This window comes from Ambystoma mexicanum, chromosome 6p, assembly GCF_040938575.1.
Source record: "Ambystoma mexicanum isolate Mex_15411 chromosome 6p, UKY_AmexF1_1, whole genome shotgun sequence".
In the NCBI taxonomy this organism is placed as follows: Eukaryota; Metazoa; Chordata; class Amphibia; order Caudata; family Ambystomatidae; genus Ambystoma; species Ambystoma mexicanum.
Window position 1 is genome coordinate 227,803,755 of NC_090935.1, and position 19,120 is coordinate 227,822,874.

General features: G+C 44.5%; 1 protein-coding gene across 2 annotated transcripts in view; it reads right to left on the minus strand.

The window, feature by feature from the left end:
* Positions 1 to 19,120, minus strand: part of LOXHD1 (lipoxygenase homology PLAT domains 1) — a 1,234,736-nt gene that overhangs the window by 495,223 nt on the left and 720,393 nt on the right. For both annotated transcript variants that reach the window (XM_069626921.1, XM_069626920.1), the window contains one exon: positions 6,279 to 6,365. In XM_069626921.1, coding sequence (XP_069483022.1) covers positions 6,279 to 6,365 — 87 coding nt within the window. The remainder of the gene's footprint in view (positions 1 to 6,278; positions 6,366 to 19,120) is intronic.

Consider the following 19,120-nt stretch of genomic DNA (forward strand, 5'->3'; position numbering starts at 1 on the left):
GTTTACTAGAGGTCAAGCAATCCCTCTCATTACAGGATGTGAGAACCCCGTTTCCTGATAGCTACACCAGGATTTGGATGCCTTCAGCTTAGTTGAAAAAGGGAAGACCACTCTGGTAAAGGAGATCGGTTAAGGGGCAAAAGAAGACATTGAAAAACAGAGGTGATAAAGCAGAGCCTTGGGAGACCATGAAACTGAACAGTTTGGGGGTGGAGTAGAAAGAGCTGAGCTCAACGGATAGCAACCTTTTTGCGAGGAATTACCTGATCCAGTTCTGGGCAGTGCCTCAAAGCCCTGTGATTCTGATTGGGCTAAGAGGAGTTGATGGTTAAAGGTATTGGGAGCTGTGGACAGATCTAAAAGATCACCTTTAACCTGCCCCCCTTGGATGGTCAAGGTGGCCGTGGTGACCATCTCTGTGGTTTGGCCAGGCCTAAAACCGGAATTATGCAGGCTCAAGCAGATGATGTCCCCACATAAATGCTTGGAGCTGATTCATCCCAACACTCTTTTGTTGCTTAGGCAAAATTATAACTGGGAGAGTAGCAGCTTCTGTGTACATTTGCCAAATGGATTCAACCAATTTATGTGAGGGGAGCCATCCTGGTCTATGCTACTTTTATAAATTTTATCACAGGAAAGAAATTGGCAAGTTATCTACTAAGGTTTTAGACAGTGTAATATTTGAGGCTAAAGCTGGGTGGTTCTTAGGTCTTTAACAGCCGCGAAAAGATTTTGAACGAGTTTGGAGCGTTGTCTATCCTGTTCCTAAAGGTTCCTTTGTGACTTTGCGAATCAAGGCCTTATATATCCAGAGCGATCTCCTGAGTTGAACTTTGATTTCAGGTACATGGTAGCGCTTCCTTTGTATCATGCTATGATGTGCTAGTGACCAATGGGCTGCCAGAACATTGCAATTTTCTGGCCTTCCCACAAAGGTCTGTAGATAGTATGTGGTGGGCAGTTTTGCATCAAAAACAATTATGCTGCAGAGCAAACATGACTGCCATGGGAGAAGTGAAAGATGGCACTCTATGGAGTCCCTTTTCACTTTTCATGGTGCTCACAGAAGGAGGCTGAAGATGTGACGGTGCAGGTTGGCGGGTAGGTAATAGGGTTTATTTTGATGGGTAGGTGAGCCAAGGAAGGAAAAAGGTAAAGGCATTGCTGTGGATGTGCCAGTTAATCAGAGAAAAAAACAATGTGGACTTGCACCAGTCTACACAGCCGCACTTCCCATGCACCTGGTTGGCTGCGCACACCACTCGTAGTGCTAATGATCTTCTGAGTGCCTGAGCCATCAGATGGTCACGTGCTTAGTTGTGTTGTTCATAGTTATAATTATACTGATATTTTAACCATTACGAAGGAGAAGTGGAGGAATTTGTTAAGGGTAGTCATGTCAAATGCGAATGGGTTTTTGGGGCAGATCTATGCCACTTGCGAGTGGTGGGTGAAAAGTGATGGGTTGTTAAAAACAATGCCAGGAGGATAGCTCAGGGGCAATGCATTTGTCTTGGAAGCAAGACAATGCAGAGCAACACAGGTTCGAATCCTGGTCCTGCGCTTAGAGACTGGTCTACGGTATTAAGTGCGTTATAAAAGATGAATTCATTCATTTGATAATTGGATGTATCCAGGCAACAAATGCTGAAAGCAAATCATGATCAGGGTAAATCTGTATGTGTGATCTATGCACTCATAGATCACATTGTGCTAAAGATGCTACAGAACTGAGCCAGAAACAAAGCATGGTGTAGACCCTGCATCGGCAGTAAGCTCTTCTTACGGAACCCACCATGTAAAAGGGATTGGTCATATTGCACCTCGAATTCATAACAGTATACAGCCCATGCCCTTAATACTTGTGTTTCAGGCCGCCAGGAGGAGACACAAGAAACAAGCATTAGACCTCTGCATCCTCTGTCTTGGGGAAATGACCTCCATTGTCATCGCCCCATGATCAATTCATATGTATCAAACCACATTCACTGTCTCAAATGTATGAATGTACCCAGCGGCAGACATGGAAAAAAGCAATGGCACTGTGACCCCAGGTGCGGTTTGGGCTTGAGAGTGGGATCCACGAGCAATGCATGTGTTAGGGGCTGTTTGTGGGGCTGATAGACTGGCAAGGAGGTGGGATGGGCAAAATAAGGGAGTACCCTGGCGAAAAATGCAAATGAAAACCTAAATAATGCGGATGGAAAATATAATTGTAGGTGAATCAAAATGTAAACGAGACGAGGATGCTGATTCCAGAAAGACTAGGCCTCTATATTTAGAAGAGGGCCTAACGTAGTTTAGGAAAAGACTCCATTTTGAATGATGTCCTTGCTGTCAGAATGGAGAGATGAAACTTGGCAAACAATGCTCTGTTTGCTCATAGGTTTATATTCTGCTAACCTGGCAATATTACTTTTTACACCACCAAATATATAGTCATGTCTCACAAACGGAAGCCATTAGAAATGAGTACTGTTAGATGAGTGTGATTCTCAATTGTATCAAGAGTACACAACTGTAATGGCTATCTTTTGAACATTGGAGAAGTGACCCTGGGTGTCTAGGTTTTTCTGGCTCCTCATAGAGGTCCATTGTACTAATTGGGATGCAGGAACCCCTCCTTAGTGAAGTCATAGAATCATCTGTTTATTGCATTGAAGTCAAGCTCATTACAAGTATGGCGGTGTGGAAAATAATTGGTGGTAACGGAATTACTGCCACTTTTCCCATACTGCCAAACTACAAGTATGGCCCTGGAGTGGGGTATTTACCCCCAGCATCGTGATGGAGGTAAATCCTCCCACTTACTGCTGAAAATCAGCAATAAACAGTGGAATTGCCACAGTGGTAATTTCACCAGCAGTAATTCCACTAAATTTGACTCACAGAGTCCAATGGACTCTCAGAAAATGCGGATTAACTCTGCCACTGCCACTTGTAATCCGGCTGTAATTCCGTCAGACCAAGTGGTGGTAACAGTAATTCCACTGGGCGGTATTCTGGTGGAAGTACCGCCGGAATACCGCCCACATTGTAACAAGGCCCAATGTACTGTGACTCATCGCAGATATTTTTCTCTACTCCCCAAGCGTGAGCAACCTACCGCCCCCCACCCCCAAGAAGCTCCGCAAGACCCTCACTATGGGCCGAGGCAAGTGGAACCTCACTGTGAGAGACTCCCCCCTTGGGGACAAACACTCCCGTTCCTGTGAGGAACTCCCTAGGCCATCTACCATAGCCGCATACATGGGATTACAAGTTGGAAAACGGCAGCTGTACTGTTGGATGAAGGAAATGCATTTGTAAGAGAAAAGGAAGATGTCTCGAAAACAAGAGACCTATATGAGTAGGAGAGAAGGCGAGAAGCGGGAGGCCACTGGGGAATCATTATAAACCCAAAGAAACATGTTCCAGTCTGAAAGACGAGAAAATAAGACTAAGGCTGCATAATGAGTTATGAAAAAGTAACTAATATCCCGGTCAGGGAAGAGCGTTATTATACAAGGAGAGAAACTCGTCCCAGTCATAAGGACAAGAAACTAACGACTTTGGAAGTAGAATTGTAAGCCAGTAACAAATAACCCTAATGGGGAAGAGGGTTAGTATATGCAGAGAGAGACTTGTCCCAGTCCTAAGGACGAGACACCAAAAGAAAAACCAGTAAAAAGAAGAAGTGAGAAGCCTGTAACAGAGGGGCTTAAGCTACCAGCTGGGAACAAGCAGAGACTGAAAACAAGCTCCCAGGGAGGAAGGGGAGAAACCCTATGACCTCAGAATGGAAAGCTGGAGCATGTCTACCCTAAGAATATGTGATGAGAAACTGGATATATCAATCTTGTATGAAAAATATTAAAAGAAGAGACATTGTAAAACAGAGAAGTTATGGCGAAGCTGGCCTAAAAAGGGGTCAAGATAAATCCACCTCAGGAAAAGCCTGAATGAAAAGAGAGGAAAGAGTTTACAAGTGACGACAAGAGTGTGAGAAAGGACCGGAGGGAAGCTATTGTAAATATAGAACCACAGAAAATACAAAGGCATTGATCTCAAAGAATATCCAAAGAGAAGTAGCTCGACCATAGAGAAAGACTGTTAATAAAAAGCCTATTTGGAAGATCAAAAAAGACAAGGTGAAGATAAGATATTCTCTTGGCATATTTAATGTAGTTAAATATAGTGGTGGGGTCATATAGAGTTAGTTTGGATGGAGGACATCCAACTGCTGACAATTGATTAGCACCTTTAGTTTCCTTAGATAGGTAGGGCATTCTCTTTAGTGATAGGGAAAGTTAGGCCTTTTACTTATGAGTTGAATAAAGGTATTGAATCATTTCGGACCCGCCAGAATACTAGGCACGTTGTGAAACATTGCTGGTAAGGGTGCAGGGTAACACAATTTGGGATTGCGTGGGGATTGTCTGCTGTCCATTCCTGTGTTCGCCCTGCAGTGTTGCTATTAAAGATTTTCCAAAATAATCTCATCCAAGATTCGACATCGACATCTGTTTTCTGCAACTGTACTCTTCATCAAACGCAAAGTGCAAGGGAGGTGGCTATTGGCATTGTTTTTCATCGTCAACCCTAACAGGATATTATAGATTGTTGTACAACAGTTGTTTCACACTCTTTCAGTTTTAAACAAAACTAGTGAGATAGTGACCTCTGTATGCCAAAAACTAAATTCAATGATAGGACCTAACCTTTTGATGTAGCACACTACTTAAGTGAAATCTGCCCCTCTTGCTCTGTACAGGCTCTGGGAGATGCTGTTGGCGATGCTGATAATCACTCTTAAGTGGTCTATGAGTAGTTGGTTTGGTGTGAGCAAAACATGTGCTAGCAAAAAAATGAAAGGGGAATCCAAAATGACACATTATAAGCAATTTCCTTTGACTATCAAGGTTCTGCTGAGGCGTTTGCAGAAAAGCCAAAGAGATGCATTATGTTATTAATATGTGCATCTCTACTAGTATGCAATACTGCCCAAATATGCTTCTTAAGCAGAGCTTTCTCACTGCACCACTGCTTACCAACTCAGCACAAGCCCAAGTAAAGAGGTTAGCCTGAAGGAAGCAATCCATTAAAATGAAGATGTATGCCATAGCTTCAAAATAACAGTTCAAGAACTGCAACATTAGTTGCATGAAACAGTGGGAATATATAAGTCGTGCAATGCAGTTTCTGACAGTTCCCACTCACTTCAACCACTGATTTAGTTCCCTCATTACCCCATCTATTGCACTTTACTCCATGTTTTGCCTTCAACATAATTTCTCATGTTGGGCATTAAAGTGTGAATAACAGGTTGTAAGTAGTTAGTCCTGTATCTCTGCATTTATAATATATATGAAATACAGTGGATAAGGGTGCTAAAGACACAGCATATCCAAAGGACTGTCTTTGATGAAACTGACCTGGAAGCAAAGAGTTAGTGTGAGAAGCTTTACATTAGGCAAAACAAAAGACATTCTGCTATGTGTCTGCAAGAGAGAGCCTTGTGTTTCTGGGGGAAAGAAGGCCAGCAGTGGAGGCTGAGTATTGCAGACAGCTATGGGGGTCTACGCTTCATCCGCACAGAACACCTCACAAGCTGCAGTGGCTCCAAGTCGGCATTCGCCACCATGTCTGTTGGCTTTATGCAGCCTGCAGCTCTCCTTATTCCTCAACTATGACTTCCATGCTCATCACTATTGATTTTGGTAGTTGGGTTTGATGGGAGTTGTAGTCTAAAACCTAGGGTTTTGGCGCTCTATCAGCACATAGATAGATAGATAGATAGATAGATAGATAGATAGATAGATAGATAGATAGATAGATAGATAGATAGACAGACAAGGTTTGAAGACCCCCGAGCCAGTCTGGTTAGAAAAAGCATTCCCCTTTGATGAGCCATGTTTAGTAATAATGTGACTTTTCCAAACGCTGATGTTCTCAAGAAAGCTGGTACCCTATTTCTGTCAAGACACATCTTGATAACAGGTTGTGCTCTATCATAGATTTCATCATAAAATAAACTGTATAATGAATGAGAAGTAAAGGTTACAGCTGGTGCAGACAATAGTGTCAGGAGAAGGAAACTTCTGATAAAGTATCATAAGAAGAAGTATCAGATTTAGAGTAAAGCACCTGTAAATGTGCTCACGGACCCTTAAATGCTCTGGCGGAATATATCATGAGAAGACAATATTGAAGAAAAGGTGAGACTGGAGCAGGGGGCCTTCCTCAGAAAGCCGCTTGTTCATTTTGCAGAGCAATGTCCTACATCCTTCTCTTACCTTATTAAGATGCCAGCCCGCAAAGGCGCTTCTCTTCTCGTGCCATATCCGGAGCTTAAACAGGATACCCAAATCAGGAAGCTCAATCTACAGAACAGAGTGCATCTTATTTTAATTATGAAATGAAATCATGCCATCTTTTTGTTCATAGAAAGTCTTTTCTTAAAAAACGATCGGTTTTATGTTTACATTAATATATTTATGTTGTACAAATTTGCCAAATAATAACCATGCCTATGTCAGGAATAAGAAGACCGCGTGAAACATCAGGGTACAGGCTGGTCGGTACAGGAATGTTTAGTGCAGTTTCTCTCAACTTGTGGTTCATGTGGTGGAGGTTACTTGCCCACACCTATGCTACCGGGTGCCCACAGGCTTACATACTGCCAGCAGTGGCTGAGCATTCCAGGGCAACTCTTAGGATAAGACATTGAACAAGGGAATCTCCACGCAGTCATATTTGTGAAGCTTTAGAACCCGTACCATGAAGTTCAATTATGTACCAGGTGTATGCCACCCAAGCTAGTGGTCTCAAGCCGAAGGCGATGGCCTCTTATGAGGCCACAGGTCACCCGGCACACAATAAAGCCTGATTGTGTTGGCTCTAGAGCTATTCGATCTTGTGCAGGGGGGAGGGGAGGAAGTCTCATCTGGTCTTCCTGTGACAAGGGCTTGTCCATGTCTCCTTGACTAGTGCCCAGTGTGTATGGAATGCAGCTTTATAGGTGGTTAGAGCCTCCAGTCCAAGCTTGCTGATTGGTTAGAGATGGAAAACATGTGTGTGAGAAGAACAAACGAGGAGAATAGAATGTGGGATCCTATTGTGGTTAGGCCCAGGGTTCCAAACTTTCTGACTATCTAAAGAGAGGGCAACATGCTCTAAAAACTATTTTATCTTCTGTAACCGTAAGGGATGCACATGTTACATTTAAGTAAACTGTGGGTAGACAAGGTCTGTAAGGGCTCAGGGTTACCATCCCACCTGTTAAGGTCACAGTCAACATCAAACTTGAACTTGTCTGTTAGATATCAAGGCGTACCATTAGCGCCCTGGGGTGTTAAAGGGATTTGTATCCACTCAGTGAGTGTTATTCTCTTTGGGATCCATGGAAGAGATGGACCTGCTTCTGACTGCCGGGATACTGGAACTGATGATGTGGTACCCACAGTATTAGGTGTAGGCCCAATGTTGCTAATAGGGAAATTCTTCCGAATGATATGGATTTCTCCCTAGAGGTTTATTATAATGGAGTGACCTTGCAGGTACAGTTCTTCAGAGGGCTCCTCCAGGTAGCCATGAATGATTACGATCCTCGAAGGGCAGGAATCAACAGCGACAGTTCCTGATTTCTAATGAGGCAGCAATAGCTATGTCACGATCAACATGATCCATAGGGAAGCTTCAGGCTTAGGAGCCAAATGTGAAGATGTTGGGTCATAGTGAGTATGAACATAGGAAGCTGGGGGCTGTAAATCCTGCCCAGAGACAAACACCTAAACTCCAATGGCCAGGAAGTGAAGTAACGAAGTATAATTTGTCATTTGTATAGCCTCTTTTCGCTATTATGTATAGGAACATTCATCAGAGGAGTTTAGAATGCATATGTGCATTTTAACCAATAGGAAGGCAGGATAGGGGTGGCCAAGTCCCTGCTAGTGACCCATGTCGAGCTGGCTTGTGGATGGCTACTGTGAGGTTTTCAGGGGAGTATGTGAGTGCAGGAGACTGGTTATGAGTCCAGCTAGATGGAATTTTTGTAGTGGGACATAACTGCATTCTAATGGCAGAGGAGTTGTGCGATGTGCCTTTAAATAGTGTATATTGTATAATAGCAGATAGATGCGTGTGGGTGTCTTGTCCATGTGGCTATCTTCCACTGACATGTTTAACGTGTGTCCTAGTAGGGTTCGAAATACACCTAGATTCAATACAGTGACTAATGTTAAGAGTGCATCTATATTTGACACAGTGGCAGGATTCAAAGTACTGTTAGATTTAAAACAATGGCTAAAGTCAAGAGTGCAGCTTGATTCAAAATAGTGACACGGTTCAAATACACCTAGGTTCAATATGGAGGCTAACGTCAAGAGGGCAGCTAGAGTTGAGACTGTGGTAGGATTCCGAGTACTGCTAGATTCAAAACAGTGGCGGATTCAAAGTGCTGCTAGATTTAATACAGTGGCTAAAGTGAAAAGCGCAGCTAGATTCAAATTAGTGGCAGGGTTCAAAAAGTGGTTAAAGTAAAAGGCGCAGCCAAAATTAAGATAGTGGAAGGTTTTTAGGTACTGCTAGATTCAATACTGTGGCTAAAGTCAAGAGGGCAGCGTGATTAAAAAATTGGACGGTTCAGAATACACCTAGATTAAATACAGTGCCTAAATTCAAGGTTGCAGCTAGATTGAAAATAGTGGCAGGGTTCAAACTACACTTAGATTGAATACAGCTAGATTTGGGACAGTGGCAGGGTTCAAATGACACCTAGATCCAATGTAGTGCCTAAAGTTAAGAGTGCAACTAGGTTAAAACATGTCAGGGTTCAAACTAAACCTAGATTCAATGCAGTGGCTAAAGCCAAGAGCGCAGCTAGATTTCAGACAGTGGCAGGGTTCAAAATACACCTAGATTCAATACAGTGGCTAAATGTAACAGCGGAGGAATCAATATACACAGTACTGGCTGTGCTTTACTGCATGTTGCTGTAGAAAGGAGTTGGGGTATTGCCTTGACATGGGCGTACAGGGCGAACAGGCAAATAGGTGAGGGAGGCACCCAAGGATACACCCTTTGCGTTGCCCTTAGCTGGCTGCCCCAGGACAAGGCTGCCCCAGGACAAGGCTGCCCTGGGTGAACTCCTAAGGATGAGGCATTCTGGTCACATGCCCTCCAACACAGAACAATCAGCAGCAGTAAAGGCGGCCAGCGGGAGTGGGGAGAGGCAGGCCTGGGTCAGGCCGGCAAGTGCACAAAAAACAACACAAATCCTACCCAGGAGGTATATCAGCCCTCAGTTCAATGGGCAATGGGAGCCTGAGGCAGGCAGAATAGGTCTCTGATCCCCTCCAGTAGTTCTGGTCACGTGTCCCCGACACAGACCAATCAGCAGCAGTAAGGGCAGGCAGTGGGAGTAGAGAGAGGTGGGCCTGGGACAGGCCGGCAAATGCACGATGCACAGGGAACAAACCAGGTAACCATGAAGCCACAAAACCAAAGACAATCTTACCCAGGATGGTTATAATCCTTCAGTTCAAAGATGAAATGGGCTATGCCAGCCAGACGCATAGAGAATAGGTGTTATAAGTGAATGATATCAGGGTTGAATACGTTTTCCAAGTTCAGACAAGAGCAGGGCTTTTCAGCACCCTCACAGCTCTCTCACAGATTATTCATTGCTTTTTGTCCTTCGAAGTCTTGGAAGCTGTCCGGTACATTAGTAGCCTGGTGCTCTTGGCTCTTTCTTTTTGGCCCATACAGGGAAGAACAGAAAGGCTTCAATGAGAGCATAATATCGTTAAAATGTGCTATCTGGCTGTGCCCCATTGACCCACGCAACAGGGAGCTGGTGCAATGGTGACAATTCTGGTGTTTGATAACACTGCAACAGCCTCTTCATATGATCTGTCTTGGCAATCAACAGAGCTTTATTTTCTCGCAGTGCCTGTTACCAAAGTTCAACTTCCATTGTTCACTAAAGTATGGATCCAGACTCTTGTGGGAAATTCGGGAACTGAGTGAACACTCGGCTCTCAATTAAGAGAGGTGGATTTCTTGTTTGCCACTCAGTCACAAGGGTCCACTCAATCACTGGTGAGCAACACATTTAAAATCTACACGGCAGCTTCCTGGGTTTTCATTCAGATTTCAGATACTGAAGATCTTGCCCTGGTTTGCAACCCCAGAAAGCTAAAAGCCATAACCATATAGGTCATCACCTATATAACCTGTGAAGAGAGGATTCCAGGAAAGCCCCTTCTCACTCCCATCAACATGACAGGACAAAGAGCCAGGAACGCTCAAAGCCATCCATCTTATTTTGGACGAATCCCAAGTGAACCACTGGCTGACATGTACACAGAAAGGTATCCCCTCAGTCAGCCCTACAGACCTTATCTAGTACATATCTCTTTGCAGGTCTAGGGGATTCAGTGGAGATTTTGGATGGAAATACTTTAATGGAGGTTACTCGATTAACCACCACAAAGCCATTGTGCTGACGTCATTAGAGACACCACGACATTGCAGCGTTAGTCATGAAGCACACTTGCAGTCCTGCACCACATTACACAAACACACAATCACATACATGAAGAACATGCTTACACAGTTCCATAGTTAGAGGACAGATACATATACATACTGTCAAAGCTTTATTATTTTTTCACTAGCCAAATGCAGTAACACAGAAACGCAAGGCAACAAGAGATCCTGAGGAAGCTTGCAGATGCTTATGACAAATAACCCTATGGACCTATGGAACTACAGGACAGGAGTATATATGGAGCCTAGTAGGGCCATGTGTGACTAACTTATAGGTTACCTAGTATAACACGAGCATGTAGAAATCATATTGTAAGTCTAAGGAAAATTACAGAAGGCATCAAGCCACAGAGCATGAGACAAGAGGAGATGGCTCAGGCTGCATGGAGCACGAAGCAAGCTCATAGTCAATGTTAGAGATAACCGGTCACATTCCACAAGGGACCAGCTGCAGACAAATTGAATACATCCTCATAAATTCAGGCTCAAGACCTCGATTGTGTGGTCTGCAAGCATGTGATGCAACTCAGCCAGAAAATAGGCATTCAGACACAGTGGGAAAGGAGAGCCGATCCCAGTAGCCCAGACGAAGAATGAAACAAGTGTTAAAATGTGGATATGCCTTCTCAGAGGAAAAGGTGGTACATTACCGGATACAATACAGACACAGAGACATTTCACATCACCTTGAAGAGGAGCACAGAGAGCTGCGAACCGAATCGAGTCCCTGGCCTGGGGAGATCAGCTCTAGCCAATCACGAAATTGAAAACCAGGGGTGGATGGCAAGGGGCAAGAACCAATGGTAAGCCCACTACTCTGCAACAATGTAATAGATAGTTTCTTGGGGATGGGACAGGCCAGCCGCCTGACATGCATGGACCAGTAGAATAACCTCTATAGGGTACATCCATAAGGGATACCACACTTGGCACCCAATCCCCACCAGGGATAGGTTTTTGGGGAAGGGCCCAGGTGATGATATAATGTCACAACAAAACTGGGGAGCATGCATTGCAAAGTTGAGAAGTACTGGATAATCTTGATTGTCTTGTATGATCCCTGTTGGATTTTCGTAATAAACCACAGTTCTTACTTGCTGTTGGCTGAGTACTCCGTTTATTCAGGGGAAGGGTGTTGGACCCTTGAGAGTCGGGTGGACCCCCAGACTACCTCTGGCATACCGGGACCCATCCCAATACTTTCACCCTTGGAAGGCCAAAGTGTAGCTTTTGCACTCAGCCTGAATTTGTAAGGGAAATCCAGTACAAACATCTATGGGGGTACAACAGACCATTCCATACTTAGGTTATAGCCATACACCCTGAACTACCAGCAATCATTTGAACTAACACACTCTGTGAGGTTACTCATCAGGAAATAGGGTGCCTTTTGGGCAGCCTTAGATGGTTAAGGTCTCTTAAGGGGACATTAGAGAATCACATCCTGGATAAGGCCACGGATATCGGTTTATCTGGGAAAGGTCAATAAACCAGGCAAGGGAAAAATTAACAATGTATTGGCACTCTCACCAGAGGTAACATTTAGGCTTTTCAACCTCATGCTAAATGGTAGTGGCTTATAGTCAATACCAAAAATCTGCATAGGCTTGGCCATTACAAATTCCATACTTCCAAATGTAGAGCCATGAACATACATTTTTAAATACACATTTGTATAAATGGTTAAAAAGAGATTTGGTGTGTTACCTCACACCGGAAAACAGATCCTTAAGCACAAAATCCTCAGAATATTCAAACCCTTCTAAACATGCCGTTCACCGGGCACCAAAGTAGCAATCCATAAAACCACTCTAATCTGTGGATCAACAACCTGCCCCTATAAATCATACAATCTCTGCCTGCATGAAGCACTTGCCTTCCTGGCAGTCTCTCCTCAGCCTATTTGGGTATGATGGGGCTCCATTAGGTCGGTCATCTAAGATGGACTGCCAAGCACTTCAGAAGGCCAAAAACTTCAAGCACTGAATGCTTGCATAAAGATAACGCAGCAGACAATACCAATATCACCTTCTGGCAAAACACTCCTGGACATCAAGTAGGTTTCATATTTGCCAGAAGGTGAAGGTGCAGTAGGATACCTGCAAAGAGGCTGAGCATATTTAGTTTTGGGGCAAAATCCCTGAGATCCCTCTGTAAATACAGAGGGACATCACCAGCCCTACACATGGGAACTTAAGTCATACTACACCCATTCTGGTTTTTGTTGCCTTCCAAAGATCAGCTGTTCAATGTGTAGTGCAGAGGTGCAAACAATGAAACCGCACAGGAAATTACCCAGCGATAACAGACACACATTGCAGTGCCTCATAAATGGCCTTGACATTGCTAAACCTGGCAGGGTCCCTAGGGCCTGGCACTCCCAATATTACCCATGCCTTTGACTCTCAACTGGTCACACATGTGACTGAGTGGGGACAACCATTTATCAGATCACGTGATATCTGAAGCATCACCACTAGGCACCCCAAAAAATGTTGGAGATCTATGATGATGCACTGAGATCTTTGCCCAAGCTTTCCAAATTCTCACCCTCTGTCACTGGGGCGCACCACCTTCTTGGTCTCTATCCTGAAAATGTATGATCTTTTCTCTACCCCACGTTTGGGTGAAATGATGATACAGTCACACTGGCACTGGGTAATACCAAGACAACATGGACTGATAGCCCTGGAAAACTACAAGTGTCTGTTGCTTTTGACCAGTTCCCCTATGACTATCTGTCGAAACAGTATAGCAGGCATCAGCAGCCTTTGGCTCTCCAGATGTTTTGGACTACAACTCCCATCATCCCTAGTCAGCATAGTCATTGGTGATGGATCATAGAATTCATACTCAATAAGGAGACCCATAGGATGCAGACCCCAGTAGAATAACCACTTGTGTGTTCACGAGGTGGCAGCCTAAAGCCTCTGGATAGTTCTTGAGCTGAGGCTCAAGAGTCAGTGACTTGAACCTCCATAAGGGTGAGGTTGAGGGACTCCTCCTCGATTTTTCTCTATATGGAACAAAGGATATTTCCACTGTAGCCCCAGATTTGATTAAACATCCGAATTTGTTGACTTTATGTTAGTTGTGAGTAAATGTTGTATACTGCCTTATCTGGGTTTCAGATTTGAATTACCCCAAAATGCCTTGGCACTACTCGGCATGAGGACATGGAATCCCCTAACCAATGCTACTGCACTGCCTCAGTATTGGAAATAGAGGTATGTAGAGTGGCTCAGGAATGTTGTAGGAGCCAAGGACAGTACCACGGCAGCAAACGCTCCTTCCCTCCTTGGTTATTGACGCAGGAGAGCCCCGGGTACCTCCGACACACAATGCATGTTTCTTCAGCTTTAATTCCAGTTCTTATTTTTCGTATTCTCGAAGACTCGTGAAAGTAATGTTTTTTTCTCCGAAAAGGTGAAGGGCACTTCCCTCCAGATATTGCTATAATACAAAATATGGAGGTCGCCACCTCCCAATCTGCCAGAGAAGTCATCAAATAATACAAAGCGTCCCTCTATAAACATATCACCCACCGTCATTAGACCCAACGGATCCCAGGACCTCCTAAGCTATCTATCAAATGTGGTGGAAATGTCAGGGAAGTTCCACAAGGGGACCGCCCTATGGTAAGGTACCTGAATCTCCAATTTGCGAAATATTCTCGACCAGGTTGTTGACTGTAGTCCGACCCAGGTCAAACTTACAGGAATCCATGTGATGGTCACTAAATATGATTGATTTGAGGTTTGTGGGCGATTCACTATACCGCTCAAGCGGAAGGTGTGTTGTAGTATGATCCCCAGTATATCAGTGCCCCGCAAAGTAGGCCTAAGCGGCCAGGTAATACAATTCAAAATCTGTGCCGCAAGACCACCCTGCTTATAGGGCTCAGTCAGTTTTACCCAGTTTATCCTAGTGGACCCCCACCCAACACAAACACTGTCGCCAACGAATAGAAGCTTGGCGTTAAAAGCCCTTATAGGCCATACAGGAGTGTTACAAAAAATGTGAAGCAGCTTTGGCAAGACCACCATCTTAAGCAACGTGACTCGGCCATACATCGAAATCGGGAGTCCCGCCGCTAAGGACAGCTTAGAATTGTAGTAGGTATGATTAGTAGTTGGCCACGTATAATGAACTGTTATTTTGGGAAATCAAAATCCCCAGATACCTGAAGTGAAGGGAGGCCAAGGGAAACCCTCTGAGCCTGACCCACTGCCCAGTAGCAGGTATAAGGGGGAAAAGTACTGACTTAACGTTGTTATCTTACACCCTGAGATCTGTGCAAAGCCGTGTATATCTGCCATGATCAGGCCCAGATTTTGTTTAGGATCACGAACATAAAGTAATGTGTCATTTGCATATAGGGAGATGATTTGGGGCGGAGTTGCAATCCTGAGCCGTCTATACCCATGAGATTCCCAAACCAGTGTAGCAAGCGGCTCCATCATGTGCCGCAAATAACAAGGGAGAGAGAAGGCATCCTTGCCTGGTGCATCTCCCTAATGGAAATGGGGCCAACAAGGTTAGATTGGTACCAAAGCTGGCCATTGGGTCGGAGTATAACAACTTCACACAGCACAAACAATGGGACCAATACCATAGCAATGAGGAATATGGATTAAGTAGCACCATGAGACTGAATCAAAAGCTTTTTCAGCGTACAGGGACGCCGCCAGAGTTCTAGCCCATTGGTTTATCTGCGCCATGGCTCATCTCAGATTATAGGCAGTGGTTCTGGTAGAGATACATCTGGACTGGTCTGGGTGCACTAAAAAAGGCTTATGCAGAAGCAATTGGGTGGCCAAGATTTTAGAAAATATTTTTGCATCAGAGTTAATCAAGGACAGGGGCCTATATGAAGCCACATCCTGGGTAGGTCTGTTTGGCTTTGATAATACAGCAATAAGGGCTTAGTGCATAGATTGGGAAAGGACACCCATCATCAGGGACTCTTCCGAAACCTTTAGTAACTGGGGGACAAGGTCATGCAGAAATTCTTTGTAAAACTCTATCCCCAGCCCATCTACAACGGGAGCTTCACTTGACGCTAGTGATTTCGTTGCCTTTGTGATAAACTGTTCCAGGCCCATAGCCCCCTCTGACGGTAATACAGGTAGGGTAATGCCTGATAGGCATCTGGGATATCAGCCTCTGACACACTATAGTTATTTAAATGTAATGTTGAGTAAAACTTAGCAAATTTGTCATTAATATCTTCCTCCTTCACAAGTACCGATCCCTCTGGCCCCACTATATTGTTGATAGGCAGCTGAGTACTTTCCGCTCTAGACATCCTGGTCAGTATCCTGCTTGCTTTGCTCCCCTCACCATATCACCTGGCCCTAATGGGGAAAATCGTGTGTAGGACTTCTCGGTCCGCCAGTTAATGGAATTATGCTATGTAAGGAAGGCATAGTATCAATAGTAGACACTAGTGACCACAGTTCAAGGGTGTTTATTGAACTTCAACAAGTGATAAACACCTATCTAATCCTAAATCTACAGATGGAAGCAAGCTACGACCATCAAATAATAATAATGCAGTCCTAGTGGAGTCTCGACAAAATAAAAGGACCTATACTAAAAAAACTATTGCCAATCCTTACCTCTAAATACAAATAGTGTGGGGTAGCGTTCATGAAAAAGAAACAAGTGTTCACAAAATTATATGTCAGGATAATTATAATAATAATCTAGCATTTATATAGCGCTACAAACCCTCAGGTATTTGAGCTCTGCTTATTATTACTCACAGTGTGTGGTGCTCATTTATCGACCTCGGAAGGATGAAAGGCTGAGTTTGGCCCTGCCAGGATTTGATCCTGCATCAGCAGTCTCTGCACAGATGTCAAAGCGTGCACTTTACTGGCTGTGCTATTGGACCAGCAGGATGTTTAGACCATTGGCCTCCCTTCCCCATTTTTTCAGCATGGGACAAGGCAGTTCACTCGAGCAAAGCACACACTATGGTTTCTTTGGCACAAGCATACAGTTCCATTACCAGCATCACGGCCTTCTGTGCCCAAGTCTCTTTACTTATCAAAGTCTCTTGATTCAGAGGGTCTCATGTATCAAAAACAAAACACAAAGTTATTTTCCACTCACAAGTATTTTCGGATAATTCACTCTTCACCCTGGATCCCCCTCAGCCGGGCTCAGATTCCTTTTTTCAATGCTCGTTACTTTGGATCCGATTCCAGTCTCACATCCCACTTTACAACGTTCATAGAATATTCTTTCTCGGGCAACTCGTGGTTCACCCTGGATCTCCCTCAGCTGGGCTCAGATCCTTTCTCTAACACAATTAGTCTCCCTCAGCCAGGCTCAGACTAACTGCAGTTCGTATTAGCTATTGAAGGCTTTTGAATGTGCACAGGGTTTAGCTTGACCCGTTGAAGGACCACTTCGATTTCACAATCCACAATTTACGTTTGCAACCTCTCAGTTGGATACCTAACAAAGACCTTTGAATGGGCACACACGTGGCGCCGGACCACTCTGTACATGGTATCTATCTTGGCTTTAAAAGTTCAATCACTTCTTGGATGTTCAATTATATTCACGTCGCTCATCACATACGCTTCACACACTGTTCTCTTCAGATTTCTTCATACCATGTTGTCGCCTGCAACCTTGGTTTTAACACAGACCAACCAGTCTGCTATCAGTCTCCCAGACTCCCCGGCTGTAATTGCCTAACTTTGTGTTGGGACATTTCAGGTATACGGCTCGGGTGTTAGTCCGTTTACTCTCACAGTGAGCTGTCTGTGAGAAAGTGTTTGTGTTGGTAAAGGAGGGGGGTTGAGTTCATTAGTATCCTTGGGAAAAGGTGTTACAGGGAAGGGATACCACTCTCACATCCCCAAAGACCCCTCATCCAGGTGATCCTCCTGTACTGGTCCACCCCCAGGAGCTGGATCCAAAAGCAATGTCCGTGTCCTGGCCACCTTGATGACATATCCCCGTGGACGAGCTGGTTTCTCACAGCTAGCAGTCCCCTGATCCGACCCAAAACTGCACCACGTTGTGCTCTACCATGCTCGTTCTCAGGGTGTCTGAGTTTACCCTCTACTATGTTTAATTAATTCCTCATAGTTCTAAGGGCCCCGTTAGAGACTGGTAGAATAATTCCCCATGTCCTTACCTTAAATGACTCCCAAAGTGTAGAATGTAATGCTCCTGATCCCTCATTTAGTTTTAAAAACTCAGCTAAATCCCTGTGCAGCCCTTTAACTACACATGAGTCATTCACCACCGCCGGTGGCATCCTCCAAAGTGGCCGCTGTCTAGGGCCCTGCCCAAGCTCTAAGGATATAGTCACAGGGGAGTGATCCATGAGAATTTAAGGGTGAATGTCACATTTCTGGACCATCATAAGCAATTCCGGGATAATCAGCCAAAAATCAATACGTGGCGCTGAGTCATGCACTGAGGAATAGAAGGTAAATTCCCTCTCTTGTTGATGCAGTACTCGCCACGCATCCACGAGTGGTAAATATAATAACAACTGATCTACGGTCTGGGCAGTTCTGGACAATGTCTGGGGGATGGTAGTAGTTCTGTCCAAGTGATGATCCAGGATTGTGTTAAAATCATCCTGCCCAAAATGACATATGCCCCATTCACATCCCCTATCTCATCTGACACTTGACGATAAAACATGGGGTCATCTATATTTGGCCCGTATGTATTCACCAAGATGAATAGGTTACCCGCCAAAGCACCTTACACTATGACATAACAGCCCATTGGGTCAACACTGCTCTCTACGACCCGTAACCACAGCGAATGGTGTATTAGAGTAAGGACACACCACAACTATGAGGAGTAGGCCATTTAGTACCGTAATGGGCCCCAGTTGCGTGCAAATGCCTCATGCACTTTCCCCACTGCATGTATTTCTTGTAGCATTAAGATATTGGGTCTATGTTGATCAATGTATGAGAGGATCTTCCTGGCCTTAAAAAGGTTATACAAGCCCCGCACAGTCCATGTTAAGAGTTGCATCAAGAGCCCTCCCCCCGTTTATTCCATCAACTGGCATATATAATTGTCTTCCTTCTAAAATAGAATACATCCCACAGTGTCCCGCATTTTTACACTTTCAGCATGACCATCCCACATTTTAACTTTTGAACCACTTCCCCAAATCCCCCACCCACCTCCCTCACCATCCACCCCAACTTGACAGTGTATTCCCCCAAATCTTCCCCACGTAACACCAGGGAGTGCAATGCGAAGCACAACATTTTTTCTTTCGATATCTCAGAAACAAACAGCATGGCTCTCATTAAGGCACTGCTCAACAGCATTCCCAGACAGCTGCAGGGTTATTCTATGCCTTAGTATATGGAGATAGATCAGTCACCTAATGCAGCCCCTCCATATGCTCCATCTCCCAAGTCGGTGCCCTGACCTCGTCCCACCGGCACAGGGATAGCACTCTCAATATATGTCCTCCTCCGGGGTTTCAAAAATGTGGGCACGCCCTGGATACGAACCTTAGCTGGGAACATCATGGCTTACCACACATGCTGTTCACAAATAAGCCGCTTGACATGGTCATATGTCC